General features: G+C 49.3%; 2 protein-coding genes across 2 annotated transcripts in view; both read left to right on the top strand.

The window, feature by feature from the left end:
• LOC119160695 (histone-lysine N-methyltransferase SETD1) overlaps window positions 1-17817 on the top strand; it is a 301297-nt gene that overhangs the window by 157111 nt on the left and 126369 nt on the right. The window lies entirely within an intron of this gene.
• On the top strand, window positions 869-6430 carry LOC142802637 (uncharacterized). The gene has a single exon (XM_075887620.1). The coding sequence runs from the start codon at window positions 1841-1843 to the stop codon at window positions 6428-6430; it is 4590 nt and encodes a 1529-aa protein (XP_075743735.1). The 5' UTR covers window positions 869-1840.

The following is a 17817-nucleotide window of genomic DNA, read 5'->3' as shown; positions in this document are numbered from 1 at the left end:
AGACATTGAAAGACTAAAGAGTTCGAAAACTTATTCAGTCCAAAGTACTTGGAACAAAATCTGAATGATACTCTTTCAAGAATCACTCACTCAAAGTCCAGCGCTGTTGTCGTTCCACTGCCCCCGAAGTTTCTCTTCCAGGAAACCTCGCGTCTTCAATTGGCCGCTCTCCAAGCACCAAACTTCTTCGCCGGTAACACGTCGGCTTCCCACTCGGAGCTGTTGCCACGCGTCTTCGCTCGCTGGCGCTAGACACACACTCCTGCCTGTATCACGATTCTTCACCCCTCAGGTGGAAATCCTCTTCTTCTTTTCCTTTGTCACTGAGGACAAAAGGCTTCGCCCACAAGGCGGAAAGGCCCTACGTGCACTTGCGAAAAAAACTTTCATCTTCTGCCTACGCACACGGCGCGAACTTTCTTCTTCTGATCTCCCATTTCTGCTGCTCGGTTAAATACCTTCCGCGCTAGATTCCAGAAAATTCTCATCGTTTCGTCGGCGCGAAACACAGTCAAGGTTGGGGATGAAGCGAGACATTTCGAGGGCCGTCCGCGACGCATGACGCCACTCTGCATCACCATGCCCCCTTTCTCTCGAGAATCTTCCAGGGCTTGCTCGGCCGCCGATATCAGTGGGTCGGTCGGCGAAACTACGCTTCCGAGGGGAGGAGGAGACGGCGCACCCAGGGAGCCTTTGAATGTTTGTTTTCTTTTTTATCATTGACCTTGAGGTGCCTCTCTGGGTTTGGTATCGTTACTCTTGCTAGAATTCGGCGGCACTCGTTTGTGACACTGCCCCCCACTTTAAGAATATTATCACATCATATTCGAAACCAAACAAACGAGTGCGAACAGCCACCACTGTAGCGATCGGGCTATGCCTTGACCCAGCGAGTCATTTGCCACGCCGGATTAGTGCAAAAAGGACAGTCTCGCCACGTCTGGACGGAGGAAGCAACAAAGGCCGGCCCCACGAGACGTCGCCTGCTGATTGACAGCGGCGCCAACGGGATGGAATGTCGCCAAAGAGGGTTTTGGAGCCGCCACTCTATCTCCGGCCTGGGCCAGTCACGCGTCGTTAGCGCGTTAACCGGCAGACGACGACGGCGCTGGTCAAAGGGCTCTCCCCAGAGAATTCCACGAACCTGGCACCTCTCAAAAGGCCGCTCTAAGATCTCCTCGTGGGAACGCAGCCCGCGGCCGGCATCAAAGGGGTCGAGGCGCCCGTGCGTCTTCCGCCCTCCCCCTCCCTGTTCTACAGCAGCGCTGCGACTAGTGGCAAGAGTGTGTGTGTATGTGCAAGCCTGTGTTGTGCCTCTATGAACAGACATGATGGGCGGTACTTCAATGAGAGGAACTGCCACATCACCATTGGTCCGCATTGTTTTATATAGTGATCCCCAACCTAGGGACCTAGGGAACGGGGGTCAACAAAAAGGGCGTGGAGTGCCTCGCCCAACGTTCTTCTCTTCTCTTCTGTCATCTCGACAACTCCATGTAAAGATGTAAATAAACCCGTTAAGTTTGCTCAAAGCTCTCCCCTGGTCCTTGGCTCGACGGAGCGACGGCGATCGGCCCCGCTACCCGCAGACTGCGGTCGCCGCGACGCGCAACAACTGGATGGCAAGCGGTTGGATGTGAGCCTGGAGGACGGAGAATGAACAACACGCCGAGATCATGGAGACTGGCAGCTGTGGACTGGTGAGTGCTGGCTTTGGTTTTTTGGTTGCCAGGCTGATAAGATAGAAGTGCAATCTTTTCGCTGGTAGAGGCTACCACAGAAGCAGTTGTTTACGGAACTTCTGGGTAGAGAGTGAGCGGCACCACACTAGTTCTCTGTCATGGATTGGAAGCGTTTGTTGAAGAATCAGCTCCTGATTCTGGGGGAGGAGCTGGGAGCAGAAGTAAATGCGGGGATGAAGAAAGACGCAATTGTTAGCGCTATCGATAGCTTGAATCTGAGCAGTGAAGATATTAAAGAAACATGGAGCGAGATTCAAAAGCGTGAGGAACAGGAGCGTCAGGATAGACGACAGGAACAGGAACGCCAAGAAAAGCGTGAGGAACAGGAGCGTCAGGATAGACGACAGGAACAGGAACGCCAAGAAAAGCGTGAGGAACAGGAGCGTCAGGATAGACGACAGGAACAGGAACGCCAAGAAAAGCGTGAGGAACAGGAGCGTCAGGAAAGGCGTGAGGAACGGGAGCGTCAGCTAAGGCAAAAAGAACTGGATATAGAACAGTTGCGAATCGAAGTGGAAATGAGGAAGATGGCAGGGGTCCAAGGAGTGGAGGTAGAAGGCAGACAAAATCTTTGTGATTTATCTAAACAAATGCAACCCTTCAAAACAGGGCAAGATGTGGGCCTCTTTCTTGTGAACTTTGAGAGAACCTGTGAAAAATCGAAGCTTGGTCGTAGCACATGGGCTCGAAATTTGTTAAGTTTGCTGCCATGTGAAGCAGCGGATGTAATCGCGCGGCTTCCGGTGGAGGATGCGGACAACTACGACAAAGTGAAGGATAGCCTTCTAAAGAGGTTCCGACTTTCGCCAGACGCGTTCCGCCAGCGGTTTCGCAATCTGACAAAGAAGCAGGGCAGCACGTATTCTGATTTTGCCTACGAGTTGAAGGTCAACTTAATAGAATGGATGAAAGGAGCCAACGCTTTTGGGAACTTCGAAATGGCTCTTGAAGAAGTGGCTCTCGAACAGTTTTTTTCAAAACTTTCCGAGCCAATGAAGCTCTGGATCCAAGATAGAACCGGCGTAAAAACAATACAGGCAGCGGCCGACTTTGCTGACGAGTACGCGTCACGCCGGGGAGAAAGAGACGAGGTTCCTCCAACAAAAGCGGGAGATAAAGGGAAACCTTGGACGGCGAAGCAGGGAGCTGGCGCAGGTACGACTGCACAGAAAAAGACAGACTTCGCTGCAAGTGGTCAAGGATCACAAAACAAACAGGGGGGAAAGGTTTCGGGGGATTCTTCCAAAAAGAGTCCTTTTGAGGCTCGGAAACCACCTACCTGCTACAAATGTATGGAGGAAGGGCATATTGCCGTAGGCTGTCGTAGGCCCAGGCCAGCCCTTTCGTACACTTCTGACTCAGCCACTAGCGAGGAGCTTCTTAGTCCGTACCTTTTTAACCTAACAGTGAACGGAAAGCCGTGCCGCGTCTTACGAGACAGTGGGGCAACCATGGATCTGGTGCACCCGGACTATGTGGCACAAGCAGACTACAACGGCAAGTGTGCATGGATTAAACCAGTTTTGGAGGATGGAAGCATTTGTCTTCCGGTAGCTCGAGTAATTCTGACAGGACCGTTCGGAGAAGTGGAGACGGAAGCGGCGGTGTCAGACAAGCTGCCCCCGCAGTACCCCTATTTGTTCTCGAATCGGACCGACCGTCTGCTGAGAGAACAAGGGAAAAGTTTTCACGAGGGAACAGTACAAGCCTTGACACGAGCTAAAGCACGAGCGTTAGCAGCCGAACTAGAGCGGCAGGAACCGAGTTTTACCGGAAGTCCCGCAACACCAGCTATAGTCAGCGCAGTTGAGCCTGCTATCCCGTCGCCTACTGAGAAAGAAAGAGAGGGGTCAGAGAAGCAGACTAGCACTGATACAGCGGAAAGGGAATCGGAGGAGGGGCTGCTCGCGTTGCCGGTATCAAAAGCACTAAGCAATGTACTGGGGAAAGTGACAAGAGACGAGCTCATCGAGCAGCAAAAAAGCGATCCTAGCCTTAAGGAGATTTGGAACATCGTCAGGGAAGGGGTGGCGAGGAAGAATGTCAGTTTTCCGGTCAAAGATGGCATCTTGTACCGCCACTACCGGACTGCAAAAGGTCGCACGTTCGACCAGATTGTAGTGCCGGCTAAGTATCGGTCTGACATTGTGGATCTCTGTCACGGAGTTGGTTGGTCGGGGCACTTAGGAGCTCGGAAGACCAAAAATAGGCTCCTAACGGAGTTTTATTGGCCAAGATGCTTCAAAGAAGTTGAGAAGCACGTAAGAGCGTGTGATACCTGCCAGAGAGTGGGAAAACCGCACGAGAAGGGAAAGACACCACTTAAGCTTGTTCCGCTCATTTCGGAGCCATTTCGCCGGCTGGTAATAGACGTTGTGGGACCACTCCCAGTGACAAAGTCAGGCTACCGGTATTTGCTTACCGCCATTTGTCCAGCAACCAAATTTCCTGAGGCGATCCCAATGAAGGAGCAAAGCTCCGTAGAGGTAGTCAACGCCCTACTGTCTATTTTTTCGAGAGTGGGCTTTCCTCAGGAGATACAGTGCGACCAGGGCTCAGTATTCACCAGCGTTCTCACTACGGGATTCCTGGAAAAGTGTGGAATGAAAATAATCCACAGTTCCGTGTACCACCCGCAGTCCAATAGTGTAGAGCGGTGTCATTCCGTGATGAAACGAGTTCTGCGAGCCCTTATCTTTGAAAGGAAGTGTCAGTGGGATGCTTGTCTTCCGGCAATGTTGTTTGCGCTGAGATCGGTCACTCATGAAGCGACGGGTTTCAGCCCCGCGGAGCTGGTTTACGGACGGACGCTAAGGTCTCCACTGCGACTTTTGCGCGAAACCTGGGAGTCGAAGAGTACCGACCCTACGGTGGTCGAGTACATTCTGGAATTGCTGGAAAGGCTGTGGTGTGCTCGCGACATTGCTGAGGCGAACATGAGAGAGGCGCAAAATAGAGCCAAGAGCTACTACGATCGAAACGCGAAACTGAGAGCTTATCAGGAAGGCGATCAGGTAATGGTCTTGCGCCCCTCGCGAGCAAATAAGCTGGAGATTCAATGGGAGGGGCCCTTTCGGGTTGTGAAAAAGCTCTCGGACACAAATTACGCACTGGAACGTAAAGGAAGACGCCGAGAGGTTGTCATTTACCACCACAATTTAATGAAGAGTTATGTGGGAGAAGTGCAGAAAGTGAACTTGGCTCTTAACAGCACGGAGGAGCTAGCACCTGAAATTCCAGGCTTGGTGGGGGTTGAAAGATCAATGGATGTTACCGATGTCATGAAAGCCGTAGCACCGGCCGAGGGCTTGACTGAGAGGCAGAAAGTCGACTTACGCAACTTATTGTCAGAACACATCACTGTTTTCTCGGAAAGGCCAGGGCGAACTGAGGTTATCACTCATGACATTGAGCTAACTTCTGACACCACTGTGAAGTCGAGGCCGTATAGACTAGCCCCGCGACAGCAGGAGATCTTGAAAAAAGAAGTAGATCGAATGCTCGAGCTTAAGCTTATCGAACCTTGCGAAAGCACCTGCACGTCCCCTATGATTCTCGTTGAGGTTCCGGGAAAGGATCCACGGCCTTGCGTGGATTACCGCAAACTTAACGCGATCACGAAGGACCAAACCTATCCTATACCCAACGTAGAGGAGCTGGTGGAAAAAGTGAGCGCCGCTAAATACGTCTCGACTTTGGACTTAGTAAGAGGCTATTGGCAAGTTCCAATGTCTAAACGAGCTAGTGAGTATGCGGCCTTTGTGGCGCCGACGGGCACATTTAGGCCCCTAGTTCTGAGCTTTGGCCTTAAGAACGCCCCTTTTTGCTTTTCAAGGCTAATGAACCGAGTTCTGCAGGGGGCTGAAGGCTACGCTGTTCCCTACTTAGACGACATCGCTATTTATTCCAATACATGGGAAGATCACCTGTACCATCTTAGCGATGTCCTTAGACGTTTGACGCACGCTGGACTGACAGTGAAGCCTGCTAAGTGCCAGCTAGCTCGCGCCGAAGTACAGTACCTAGGGCACGTGGTAGGGCAGGGCAGGAGGCGACCTGATGAGTTGAAAGTAGAGGCGGTTAGCGAGTTCCCGCAACCAGAAAGCAAGACGGCTATCCGCTCCTTTTTAGGCCTGACAGGGTATTATCAGCGCTACATCCCTCAGTACTCGGAGGTAGCCGCTCCGTTAACGGATGCACTGCGCAAGAATGCTCCAGAAAAGGTAGTTTGGAGTGCGGAAATGGAGGGCGCCTTCCAGGGGCTCAAAGCGGCTCTTGTTAGCTCACCCGTACTGCATGCACCGAACTATGATCGTCCCTTTATTGTGCAGTGCGATGCCAGCAACAGAGGCTTAGGAGTAATACTGTGCCAGGAGGATGAGAACGGGAACGAGCACCCTGTGTTGTACGCCAGCAGGAAACTCTCTGTTCGTGAGGAGGCCTACAGTGCTTCGGAAAAAGAATGTGCCTGCATTGTGTGGGCTACCCAAAAATTAGCCTGCTACCTCTACGGAACTTCTTTTGTCTTCGTCACTGACCACTGCCCACTGACATGGCTGTCGCAAATGTCGGGAAAGAATCCACGACTACTACGTTGGAGCCTTGCGCTTCAGGAGCTTAACTTCACTGTGAAGTATAAGAAGGGTTCCGCAAACGCCAATGTTGACACATTAAGCAGAGCTTTTTAGCTTTTCTTTTGCTTTTGCTTTCTTTTGTGTTCAGTTGAGGGGCGTTTTTCCGTAATGATTTAAGGGGTATTTGGAGTAATCGAAATTTTTTTGCTATGGGCAAGAGGATTAGTGTGGTTGCCATTTAAAAAAAAAAGCGTAGGTGCATTGTGGCACATTTGAAAGACCGGCCTGGTTGCCGAAAACTCATTGCCGGCGCTTGCTGGTTCTAGCGGTGGGTCTTTGTGGTTTAAATGGTGTTGGGAGACTGCGGTTACTGTGATCTCTCCCGTCGAGCAGCTGATACTACCCGACGTCCGAGATCTTCCCGTCGGCGGAGGAGCTGTAGCGATCGGGCTATGCCTTGACCCAGCGAGTCATTTGCCACGCCGGATTAGTGCAAAAAGGACAGTCTCGCCACGTCTGGACGGAGGAAGCAACAAAGACCGGCCCCACGAGACGTCGCCTGCTGATTGACAGCGGCGCCAACGGGATGGAATGTCGCCAAAGAGGGTTTTGGAGCCGCCACTCTATCTCCGGCCTGGGCCAGTCACGCGTCGTTAGCGCGTTAACCGGCAGACGACGACGGCGCTGGTCAAAGGGCTCTCCCCAGAGAATTCCACGAACCTGGCACCTCTCAAAAGGCCGCTCTAAGATCTCCTCGTGGGAACGCAGCCCGCGGCCGGCATCAAAGGGGTCGAGGCGCCCGTGCGTCTTCCGCCCTCCCCCTCCCTGTTCTACAGCAGCGCTGCGACTAGTGGCAAGAGTGTGTGTGTATGTGCAAGCCTGTGTTGTGCCTCTATGAACAGACATGATGGGCGGTACTTCAATGAGAGGAACTGCCACATCACCATTGGTCCGCATTGTTTTATATAGTGATCCCCAACCTAGGGACCTAGGGAACGGGGGTCAACAAAAAGGGCGTGGAGTGCCTCGCCCAACGTTCTTCTCTTCTCTTCTGTCATCTCGACAACTCCATGTAAAGATGTAAATAAACCCGTTAAGTTTGCTCAAAGCTCTCCCCTGGTCCTTGGCTCGACGGAGCGACGGCGATCGGCCCCGCTACCCGCAGACTGCGGTCGCCGCGACGCGCAACACCACACACTTAAAGACTGTAACATAGTCCGTCACTCATGGCGCGTCACATTCACGATAGAACACTGAATATAATTGCACATTGCAATTCATTCTCACAACACATGAAATATAACCACAGGTACATGATTACAATACTCGATCACACATTTCAAACAATACAGATGTACAAAAGTCTGTCTTTACAACAATTGTACAATTCTGTACATCCGCCACCGCAACAAACACTTTGACTCGCTCAACACACACTTGTGACACAGGATAACAACCACATTAACACAACATATTGCACTCAGCACTGCCAAACACAGTCCGATTCGACCTCAGCACCTCTCCTGTGTACTTCGAGCGGCGCTCGCGCCCTTTCTTGCGGTGCTCGCTCAATCTCTTCTTATTTTTCCTCGTTCTGTTCCTGCGAGCTGTTACAATAGACGGTTACTGAGGCGGCGTCTCAGCCATCGTTGTCACTTCCGACAACTTTAACGGGTCACACCGTTCTACCGATCTTGTCGCGTTTTCACCAGCTTGTTAATGTCACGACATTGGGCCTGGTTGGCCGACTCCGTCACCTTCACACTGTCGGTCGGTTGAGGTCGTGCCTACGTAAGTCCAGCTGCCCAGCACGTTATCTCGTTCAACGTGATCATCTCCTGATTCACTGTCTCTTACACCCAGGCTTCTCCTTGGGCTCGTGTGAAATCTTCACGGGATTTTTCTCCACTGTATCTCGCGGTCCCTGTATCGGCGACAGCTCCATCTTCGGGTCTTCCCCCAAACGTTCTGGATCATTCGGCCCTCGCGCCCCGTCGACGTTTCCAATGCTGGGGTCGTACAGGGGGGTCGTCATACGTAGGACAGTAACCTTCCCGCTGAAGTAAGTGGTTTGAACCTCAATCTCTGCTTCGGGAAGCATCTGAACCGTGCTGTCAATTAGGCAAATCGGTTTCGTTTTACCTGTTAACTCACTTTCCCGTACCAAATTTCTTTACACGATAACAGTGGAGCTACCGGTATCCCTTAACACCGTAATCTTCTTGCCCGCAACTTTTCCAGGCAGCGTTGGCGTTCCCTTCGTAACACCGGTTGGCTGTTTTGTCATTACAGCGCCCACAATAGGAAGTTTCTCCCCATTTTTCTACTCTACGAATCCATTGGTGACGTTGTCATCATCGGCTTTTGGTGCCACTTGCACACAGGATATCTGGTGAGTTTGATTCGCTCCGTTACGACATGCGTCTGACTTGTGCCCACTCTGACCACACTTGAAACATTTTACAACGGTGGGGCTCGTGAAGTTAGTTCGACAGCTGTTAGCGCGATGACCCACTCGGTTACACAGAAAACATCGCGGAACACTCTCCAGTCCGCGCTTCTTCTGTTCGGGTGTGGATTTCTTCAAATCCTCGGGACATTCCTTCTTAACCTTGGCCAGATTTGTGCCACCTTGCGCTTCCAAGAATTGGTCGGCCAATTCAAGCATGTCTTCAAGTGACTCAGCCTTCCTCTCTTTCGAGTACAGAGACAGGCTTGGGTGGCAACTGGTAAGAAATTGCTGTCTAATTAGGAGCTCTCCATGCTCATCTTACACATGTGCTGTGCCTGAAAGTTCGATCCACCTGTCGAAATAATGGCTAAGTCGGGCGGCGTACTGCGTAGCCGTCTCACCATCAGCTGGCTTTCCTGTCTGAAATCTGTCCCGGAAACCTTCCACAGTAAATCTAAATCGCTTCAGTAAAGCAGCTTTCACCTTTGTATAGTTGGCTGCATCGGTCAGCGCCAGCCTACCGTACACACTGAGCTCTTCATCACTCAAGCAGGTACTCAAAGCAGTTGCCCATTGATGTTCCGGCCAATTCTGGCTCCTCGGAATCGTCTCAAATCTGTGAAGGTACGCGTCAAGGTCGTCCTTCCTTTCATCAAACGCTACGAGCAGCTTGCTTGGGTTCAAGCGGAAGCCGTGGTCCTCGCGTTCGCTGCTTTCAACTCTAGCTTGGACCGGAGTTTCACTTTGCTGTTGCAAACGGAGCCGCTCGAGCTCCATCTCGTTCTGTCGCTGCCACTCCCTTTCAGCCATCTCCGCTTCTCTTTCTTCTTTCGCCTTCTCAGCTGCCAGTCTTTCTCTTTCCAATTCCGCTGCCTTTTCTGGCCCTCTCTTTTTCCTTTTTTTTCTTCTGGGTGACCCACTTTCGTAGTTGAGTGCCAGAAAGACCCATCTTCTCACTAAAAGCTACTAACATTTCGAGATCCATGGTGTCTCGCAAATAAAACCTTGCCGCGTGCAAAAAGTATCTGCCTAAATCAGTCTATCGGAACACTCACCTGCACTCGTTAACGAGAACACCGAGCAACACACAAAATGGTTTCGATAGCGCTATCAACAACTCGAGGCTCTTTCTCACTACTTTGGTCACACTGTGCACCGAAAAGGTCCTGTCGCGGACGCCAGATTATTTGTCACAGGTCCCGTTAATTAGGGAGGCAATCGCAGGGCTAATTCCAAGGGCCGAAATATCGGCCCCCCAAACTGCACCACGGAAGCGTGGACAATTTAGAAGTGGTCCTATTTGGCGCGCCAGCGGACGCCGGCTGTGGCCCAAACAACAAGTCAGAGCCGAGAGTTGATAAACAAAACAAAATTACAAAATTATATTCTCATTTATGGCGGATCAAATCGATGCAAAAATATGCACGCTTGACAATAGTTGAATACGATATGTCACCAATCTAACAATGTACTACACAGTGCAATCAGCCACACTCGAAACAACGTACACAAACAACAATACGCACTACAATGCAATCGCATGCATCGAACAACCAAGACACTTAAAGACTAAAGAGTTCGAAAACTTATTCTGTCCAAAGTCATTGGAACAAAAGTCTGAATGATACTCTTCCGAGAATCACTCACTCAAAGTCCAGCGCTGTTGTCCTTCCGCTGCCCCCGTAGTTTCTTTTCCAGGAAACCTCGCGTCTTCAATTGGCCGCTCTCCAAGCACTAAACTTCTTCGCCGGTAGGTAACACGTCGGCTTCCCACGCGCAGCTGTTGCCACGCGTCTTCGCTCGCTGGCGGTAGACACACACTTTTGCCTGTAGCACGAGTCTTCACCCCTCAGGTGGAAATCCTCTTCTTCTCCTCCTTTGTCACTGAGGACAAAAGTCTTCGCCCACATGACGGAAAGACCCTACGCACACTTGCGCAAAACTTTCATCTTCTGCCTGCGCACACGGGCGCGAACTTTCTTCTCCTGATCGCCCATTTCTGCTGCTCGGTTAAATACCTTCCGGGCTAGATTCCAGAAAACTCTCATCGTTTCGTCGGCTCGAAACGCAGTCAAGGCTGGGGAAAGAGCGAGACATTTCGAGGGCCGTCCGCGACACGTGACGCCACTCTGCATCCGCACTCCCCTTTCTCTCGAGAACCTTCCAGGGCTTGCTCGGCCGCCGATGTGAGGAGGTCGTTCAGCGAAACTACGCTTCCGAGGGGAGGAGGAGACGGTGCGCTCGGGGAGCTTTTGATGTTTGTTTTCTTTTTTATCGTTGACATTGAGGCGCCTCTCTGGGTTTGGTATCATTACTGTCGCTAGAATTCGGTGGCGTGCGCTTTTTCAGAGCGCTTGTTTGTGACAGTAGGCACTGGATCGCACATCAATGTCCCTTCACTCGTTGAAGGCAACGCTTCTCCTTTCTTCACTAAATAAGAATAAAGACGAACTAGCAATTAAGCATTCCCAGGCCGTACCAAATTACGCGATATCCCCCCTCCACTCTGCGACACATTTACTCGAGTTCCCCGCGGGGGAAGATGCGGGCGACATTTTTAAAGATGATAGTCTTTCTTGGAACACTTCCACGCAAAATTTTTGTTCTGTCTGTCTGTCTCTCTGTCCATCCATCCCTAAGTCCGTCGGTCCATCTGTCTGTCTGTCTGTCTTCCTGTCTCTCAGTCTGACAAGCAGAACGGATCAAGTACGCCCACGTCCGCAGCCCCCACCAATATTGCCCTAGTCTCCGCGTTCGTACTCGTGCGAATGTCAATTAAAAAAACGATTATTGCGCCTATCCGAGGCACAATTCAGGACACCAATGATCAGTTGTGTGTTTCCTTATACTAGATTAAGCAAAAGTAAGTAATTTAAGAACCGGTGCGTTTATTACGCTGCGCTGACTTTGCGACGCTATGCACGAAAAAACGATTCTCGTAGGCTTTGCAAAACCAATGCGTTGCTAGGTTGTGCGTGCCCGTGGCGCGCTCGCTATAACGAACGGCATCCGTTCGTTTTCGAAAATTACCGCCAGGTCACGCTCATGTCTGACGCAGCACCTCCAGAATGTAATTCACCGATGTTCTCGCTCAATGCATCAGAAATGATGTTTTATTCACCTTATCCAAACGGAAGACTACCGTCTTTCGACGAGATTTGCAGTTAACATGCAGATGCGGGGCCAGTTTTTTTTTTCTTTAAGTCAACGTGTGTGAGGAGATCGCAGATACTGGCACGTTGAAGTTGGTAGCATTGTTTTTTCCTTTTCCGTTTAGTACTGTACATCTCCTTCGAGAATGTTCTGTATGGCTAGCTTCGACAATGTGAACTGTGTTTAGAATATGCGTTTAACGGTTTACAGTACTTGATATAGTCCACTATGGTAATGCGTACAGCCGTCTACCTGAGACAAATTGCTAACCTATGTGACATACTTTCCAATATCATCCAACCATATACACTGCTTGGGCTTGATGTATGTACTGGTTACAACAGCGCTACTGAAGTACCATTTCGCATTGCTTGAGTACTGCGGATATTTATTTTTCTTTTTACTTAAAATATAGTCGTAAACGTTCTACAAGGTATTTTAAGACTTTACCTCATATACTAGAACAGTAAATTCTCGGCGCAGTTGCTTCTTTAATCTGTCACTCAACTTTCGAGGCAGCAGGTATTGCAAGGTATTTTTCATGACACTGCCTTGTTTTCACGTGCGATCTTGTACTACTGCTATTTAATGTCACGGATTACTGCTTCTGGTTGCTATCACTTCTCTCTGCTGCAGAAGCTTTTTAAACGTGGAGCATTTCTTATCGCACAAGGTCGCGGATCCGGCGTTGGTGGCGCCGTCCCCCATTGCGCATGTTCACGTCTGGCGCCTCGTGAGAAAGAGAGAGATGTTGAAACAGCGAAAATACGCAACTTCTGCAGCCCTAATTGGGTGGTGGTGAAAAACTTTACTTGTGGCCAAAATGTACAATTATATTTAAAAAATGGCAGCATATCCACGGGGTGAATGATGGAGAGTGGGGCGAAGCATCCGTCCGTCCACTCGTTCTTGGTTCCGTCCGTCAAAGCGTCCGTCTCTGTGACCTTCCGTGCGTCCATCCGCACTTCCGTCCCTGCGTTCGTTCATGCATCGGCCCCTGCGTCCGTCTATGCGTCCATACGTCCGTGGCGCCATCCGTGCATCCGTCCATGCATCTGTCTGTGTGCCCATTCGTCCATCTAGTCAACACTCCGAACACCACCATCTCTTATCTTTTTATCATATATTCCGCATATATAAGCACCGCCATCCAGCGGACATTCCAAGGACTAAAGGAGAGGTGGCACATGCACGCTTTATTACGGCTTGCGCTTCGTGTCTACTTCCCACCTTTAACCACTTCGAGTTCGTGGTATATACTAGTTCACTGTATAAATGGCACTGAGGCCCAACGCTCGCTAAACCTTTCTTAAACCAAGGATGTTAGGCCCAGCGAGTATAACGTAGCAACCCTTTCCTGTCAGATAGTGCTCAATGTACATGCCGATGGCTGCTAATGGGGAATGAGAGACAGGAGAATTCGGCTTTTAGTTAACGTGCAAGCTGCAAATTTTTCATTGTTCAACGAAGCACATGAGAAATCTTCCACCGGCAGCACCTTGCAGGTCAAAGCGTAAGACATGTTACGCACTACTAGGAGGGACGAACGAGTGCCGCTTTGAGGAGCTTCACCCCTAAAATTAAGAAGCAGCGTTGTGGGCGACCTTCGGACTGCTGGTTGTAAAGCACGGCTCAGCGCCTCGCGTCTTGTGCCAACTGTCGTTCCCCTCCCCCTCTCTCGCCTTGCAAGGCTGACGTAGGCAGTGTCTGCTGACCGCTCGCGCTGCACAACCGTTCACTGTCGCTGAATCGCACGTTTGGTATTCAGTCAAGGGCGTCTTTATTTAGCTTTCGCTTAACTTGACGCTTTGCTTCGCCACGGCCGGACTAGAGAGCTCCTCTAGCCCGGCCGCGGTTTGACTCTAGTATAGATGCGATTAAAGCAACAGTAGCTTCTACCAGTAGCAGGGCATGACCCAACATCAGCGTTCCATCACTCGTCGAAGGTAAGGCTTCTTGTTCATTTAAATGATATGAGTCATAAATACGGAATAACAATTAAGCCTTCCCAAACCATACTCAATAACGCAACATTCACGTGATACCCCTACCACTCTGTGACGCATTTACTCGAGTTCCCTCGTGAGAAGTTGCGGGCTGCTTTTTGGAAGCGATGTGTTTTTACCACTCAAATTTCCACAGCAAAAACTTAAAAGGCTCGGTTTTGTTTGTTCGACACAATAAACATGAAAATTAACAGGCAACACTGCCAAGGAAAGTATATAGTATCTTATTGGTAGTAAATGTAATCTAAACTTGAAGAAGAAAAATTGGTCGACAAGGTCACTTGCTGTGCGCAGGGCCCGAACCTGCAACCTTGGGATAACGCGTCCAATGCTCTACCAACTGAGCTACCACAGCGATCATCCTCCCGTCTACTTTATGGGATATCGTCATCATCATCATCAAGAGCCCGACTACGTCCACAGCAGGACAAAGGCCTCTCCCATGTTCCACCAGTCAACTCGGTCCTGTGCTTCCTGCTGCCAATTTATACCCGCAAACTTCTTGATCTCATCTGCCCATCTAACCATCTGTCTCCACCTAACGTGCTTGTCTTCTCTGGGAATCCATTTAGTTACCCTTAATGACCAGCGGTTATCCTGTCTACGTGCTACATGCCCGGCCCATGTCTATTTTCTCTTCTTGATTTCAACTATGATATCCCAAACCCCCGTTTGTTCTCTAATCCACTCTGATCTCTTCTTGTCTCTTAAAGTTACACCTACCATTTTTCTTTCCATTGCTCGCTGCATCGTCCTCAATTTAGGCTGAACCCTCTTTGTTTGTCTCCAGGTTTCTGCTCCGTACTAAATACCGGCAAGATACCACTGTTATATACCTTCCTCTTCAAAGATAGTGGCAATCTACCGGTCATAATTTGAGGGTGCTTGCCAAATGTGCTTCAGCCCATTCTTATTCTTCCAGTTACTTCAATCTCGTGGTTCGGCTCGGCAGTTATTACCTGCCCTTAGTGGACAGTCTTTTACAACTTGAAGTGCACTATTACCTATCTCGAAGCGCTGCTCCCTTCCGAGGTTGTTGTATATTACTTTAGTTTTCTGGAGATTTGTTTTAACACCTACGTTTCTGCTCGTCCTGTCTAACTCCGTATGAGTTGCGATTCATCCCCCGAGTTACTCATCAATGCAATGTCATCGGCGAAGCGCAGAGTATTAAGTTCTCCATTAGTTCTTATCCCTAACTGTTCCCATTCTAGGCCTCTGTAAACCTTCTGTAAGCACGCGGTAAATAGCATTGGGGAGATTGTATTTCCCTGCCTTACGCCTTTCTTGATTCCTATTCTTGATTGGATATATATACATTTTATACGTGAGAGCGTTTGATAATATGTAGGGTTTGACGTCCCAAAACCACCATATGATTATAACACACGCCGTAGTGGAGGGCTCCAGAAATTTCGACCACAGGGGGTTTCTTAACGTGCACCCAAATCTGAGCACACGGGCCTACAACATTTCCGCCTCCATCGGAAATGCAGCCGCCGCAGCCGGGATTCGATCCTGCAACCTGCGGGTCAGCAGCTGAGTACCTTAGCCACTAGACCACCGCGGCGAAGCTACGACGGAGCGTTTGTCAGGGCTGTCACGCACTACTCGTGGCACTTACTGATGCCCTCCAGTATTGCGTGTCTTATGATATCGTTGCTTCGTCACGTAAACTCCCAACGATTATTATTATATTGTCAGGCTCTACTGGTGGTGGAGGTTGTGAAGGAAGAGTTTTGTTGCGGCTAGGGAAGTAAACAGCCATTTTCTTCGAGTTCACATTGCGTCGTTCACCATCGGGACAATTTGTTCTTAAGTGACGCAGGAACGAAGCTCTTCAAAGGATCTAATAGTGTTATTAGTTTTCTTGATTGAAGCGCTTCGTAAAAAATACTAGCATAACTCACAGTTAGGAACTCCAAACAAATCGGATGTGTGGGGCGACCACAAGAAAGTCGTGCCGTGGTAGGCTAGCCAACATAAAGGCGCAGTGCTTTTTGTTTTTGGTTCTTTTTTTGCACGGAGGAGGAGCCCACGTTACGAAGTCGCAGTCTTAATTACAAGGCGAATTACCTTGTGGCCGCCATACGGTCACTCGCACTGCGCAAATAACAGCGGCAAATCACAGTTTACTGTACTTCGCCGTCCCAACGCTACGTTTCCATGAATGGAGCCACTGCATCCTATCGAATGGTGGTAGTGGCTTTGTCTTCTGAGGCACCATCCCCAGTGTCCTGCTCTCTCTTTGTGTAGTCACATTAACGAGGTGTCTCATCTACGCCCCTCGCGCAGTGCTGCCAATTCAGAGGGCTAAGAAAGGCACTTCCGTACGGGGCACGTCGGTTCTGTCTCACTCATCAGGTTTTCCGCCAATGTGCGTGGTTTTTATTCTATTTTTTTATATAGTGGCCTGCCCTATTTGTTCACTGTTGTTTACTCACACGAGTAATGACCGTGTGTCTGATATTGGGTAAAATATCGTGGAAAAAAATGTAAGACGTGAGTTTTTCGCGTAAGGTGCCAATCGCCTCATAAACTGCAACGACGTGAAGCAGCGTTACGCCTGCTTCTACAAACTACCCTTTGTGGAGCGAGCACTGAGCGAAACTACACCTTTACTTCACATGAACACTGCTTCACCTACCTACTTTCGGCTTAGGTAGGGGATCAGCGAAAAACAAAATCACATACAAAGTGTGGCTTCAGTTACGATACACGATGCACATAAGGTTAGAGGATAAGTTTTTGTTTGAAATAGTTTCAAATACAACTGATCAAGTGTCGAGCATAACTGGGAACAAAGTATGCTAATCCTCAACTGACTTAACGCCATGAAGGCTTCTTAAACAGTGTATCTGGTAGCAATAGTTTCAGCTTAGCTATTGTCGAATATTACAGAACGAATGCGAGACCATCTGCCTGTCCAGCTGTTCCACCTCTCCCCATTACCTGATTCGCTCAGGCCACGGAACATTGCAGAAGGAGAGTGGTATGAGCACGCCGCTGGTTACTCTATTGTTGGTGTACATGCTATGCAAAAATAACCTAGATTCCGTATCATCCGCTGATGCCATGCCTTTGAACACAAGTCACTAGTTTTACTTTATCCAATTTCCATGCAGGTGAAAATGCTGTAGGCCTCTGTGCTCAGATTTGGGTGCACGTTAAAGAACCCAAGCTAGCCTAAATTTTGGTAGCCCTCCACTACGGCGTCTCTCATAATCGTATGGTGGTTTTAGGACATTAAACCCCACACATCAATGAATCAGTTTTACTTTATCGTAACGTTAACCAGTCTTTCGTAGCACCAGAGATGCCATTGATAGTAGGTATGTCTGAGTTGTGCAATGAAATGGAAGCTGTACTAAAATTAATGCTAGAAAAATGTGACCATTGAGAGATTTTTGCTTGTCAGTGCTACCAGTTCCGAGGCTGGCAATTCTTTTAATGGTCAGATACAAGTCACAGATACCAGCTTTCCATAGAAGATCGTCGAAAATTAGCTGACAACCACTTTGTCATTCAGAACCACTCAATACGATCCACGTTGTCTTCAGTGAAGAAACTAGAGCTCCTTCAGTTCACTTTTGATGTTTAGGCAGGAGCAAGATAGGTAATTAAGTCACTATAGTCCTTTTCGATTCGCGACAACTCAAGTGTTTTATGAAAGTAAAAATGTGAGCGTACCAAATGAACATCTTCAGCATTGAATAGCAGTCGAGGAAACAATTATCTGGAACCACGAAGTGGTGGACGCTCATAGACGTAATTAGTGCTATAGGAAGTTGTTTCTGATATGTCAGCTCAAAGAACTTCGCTATGAATTTGAAAATGTTTTCTTTTGTTTTCTTCTTATCGTTTTTTGTTGGCTTGCGTGAAAGAAATGG

Source organism: Rhipicephalus microplus, chromosome 3 (genome assembly GCF_043290135.1).
Source record: "Rhipicephalus microplus isolate Deutch F79 chromosome 3, USDA_Rmic, whole genome shotgun sequence".
NCBI lineage: Eukaryota > Metazoa > Arthropoda > Arachnida > Ixodida > Ixodidae > Rhipicephalus > Rhipicephalus microplus.
Note: the sequence above shows the minus strand (reverse complement) of the source record. Positions and strands in the feature narration are given on the sequence as shown.

Bases quoted from the DNA above. Each gene is read 5' to 3' on its own strand.
- LOC142802637 (XM_075887620.1), top strand. From the start codon at position 1,841: ATGGATTGGAAGCGTTTGTTGAAGAATCAGCTCCTGATTCTGGGGGAG.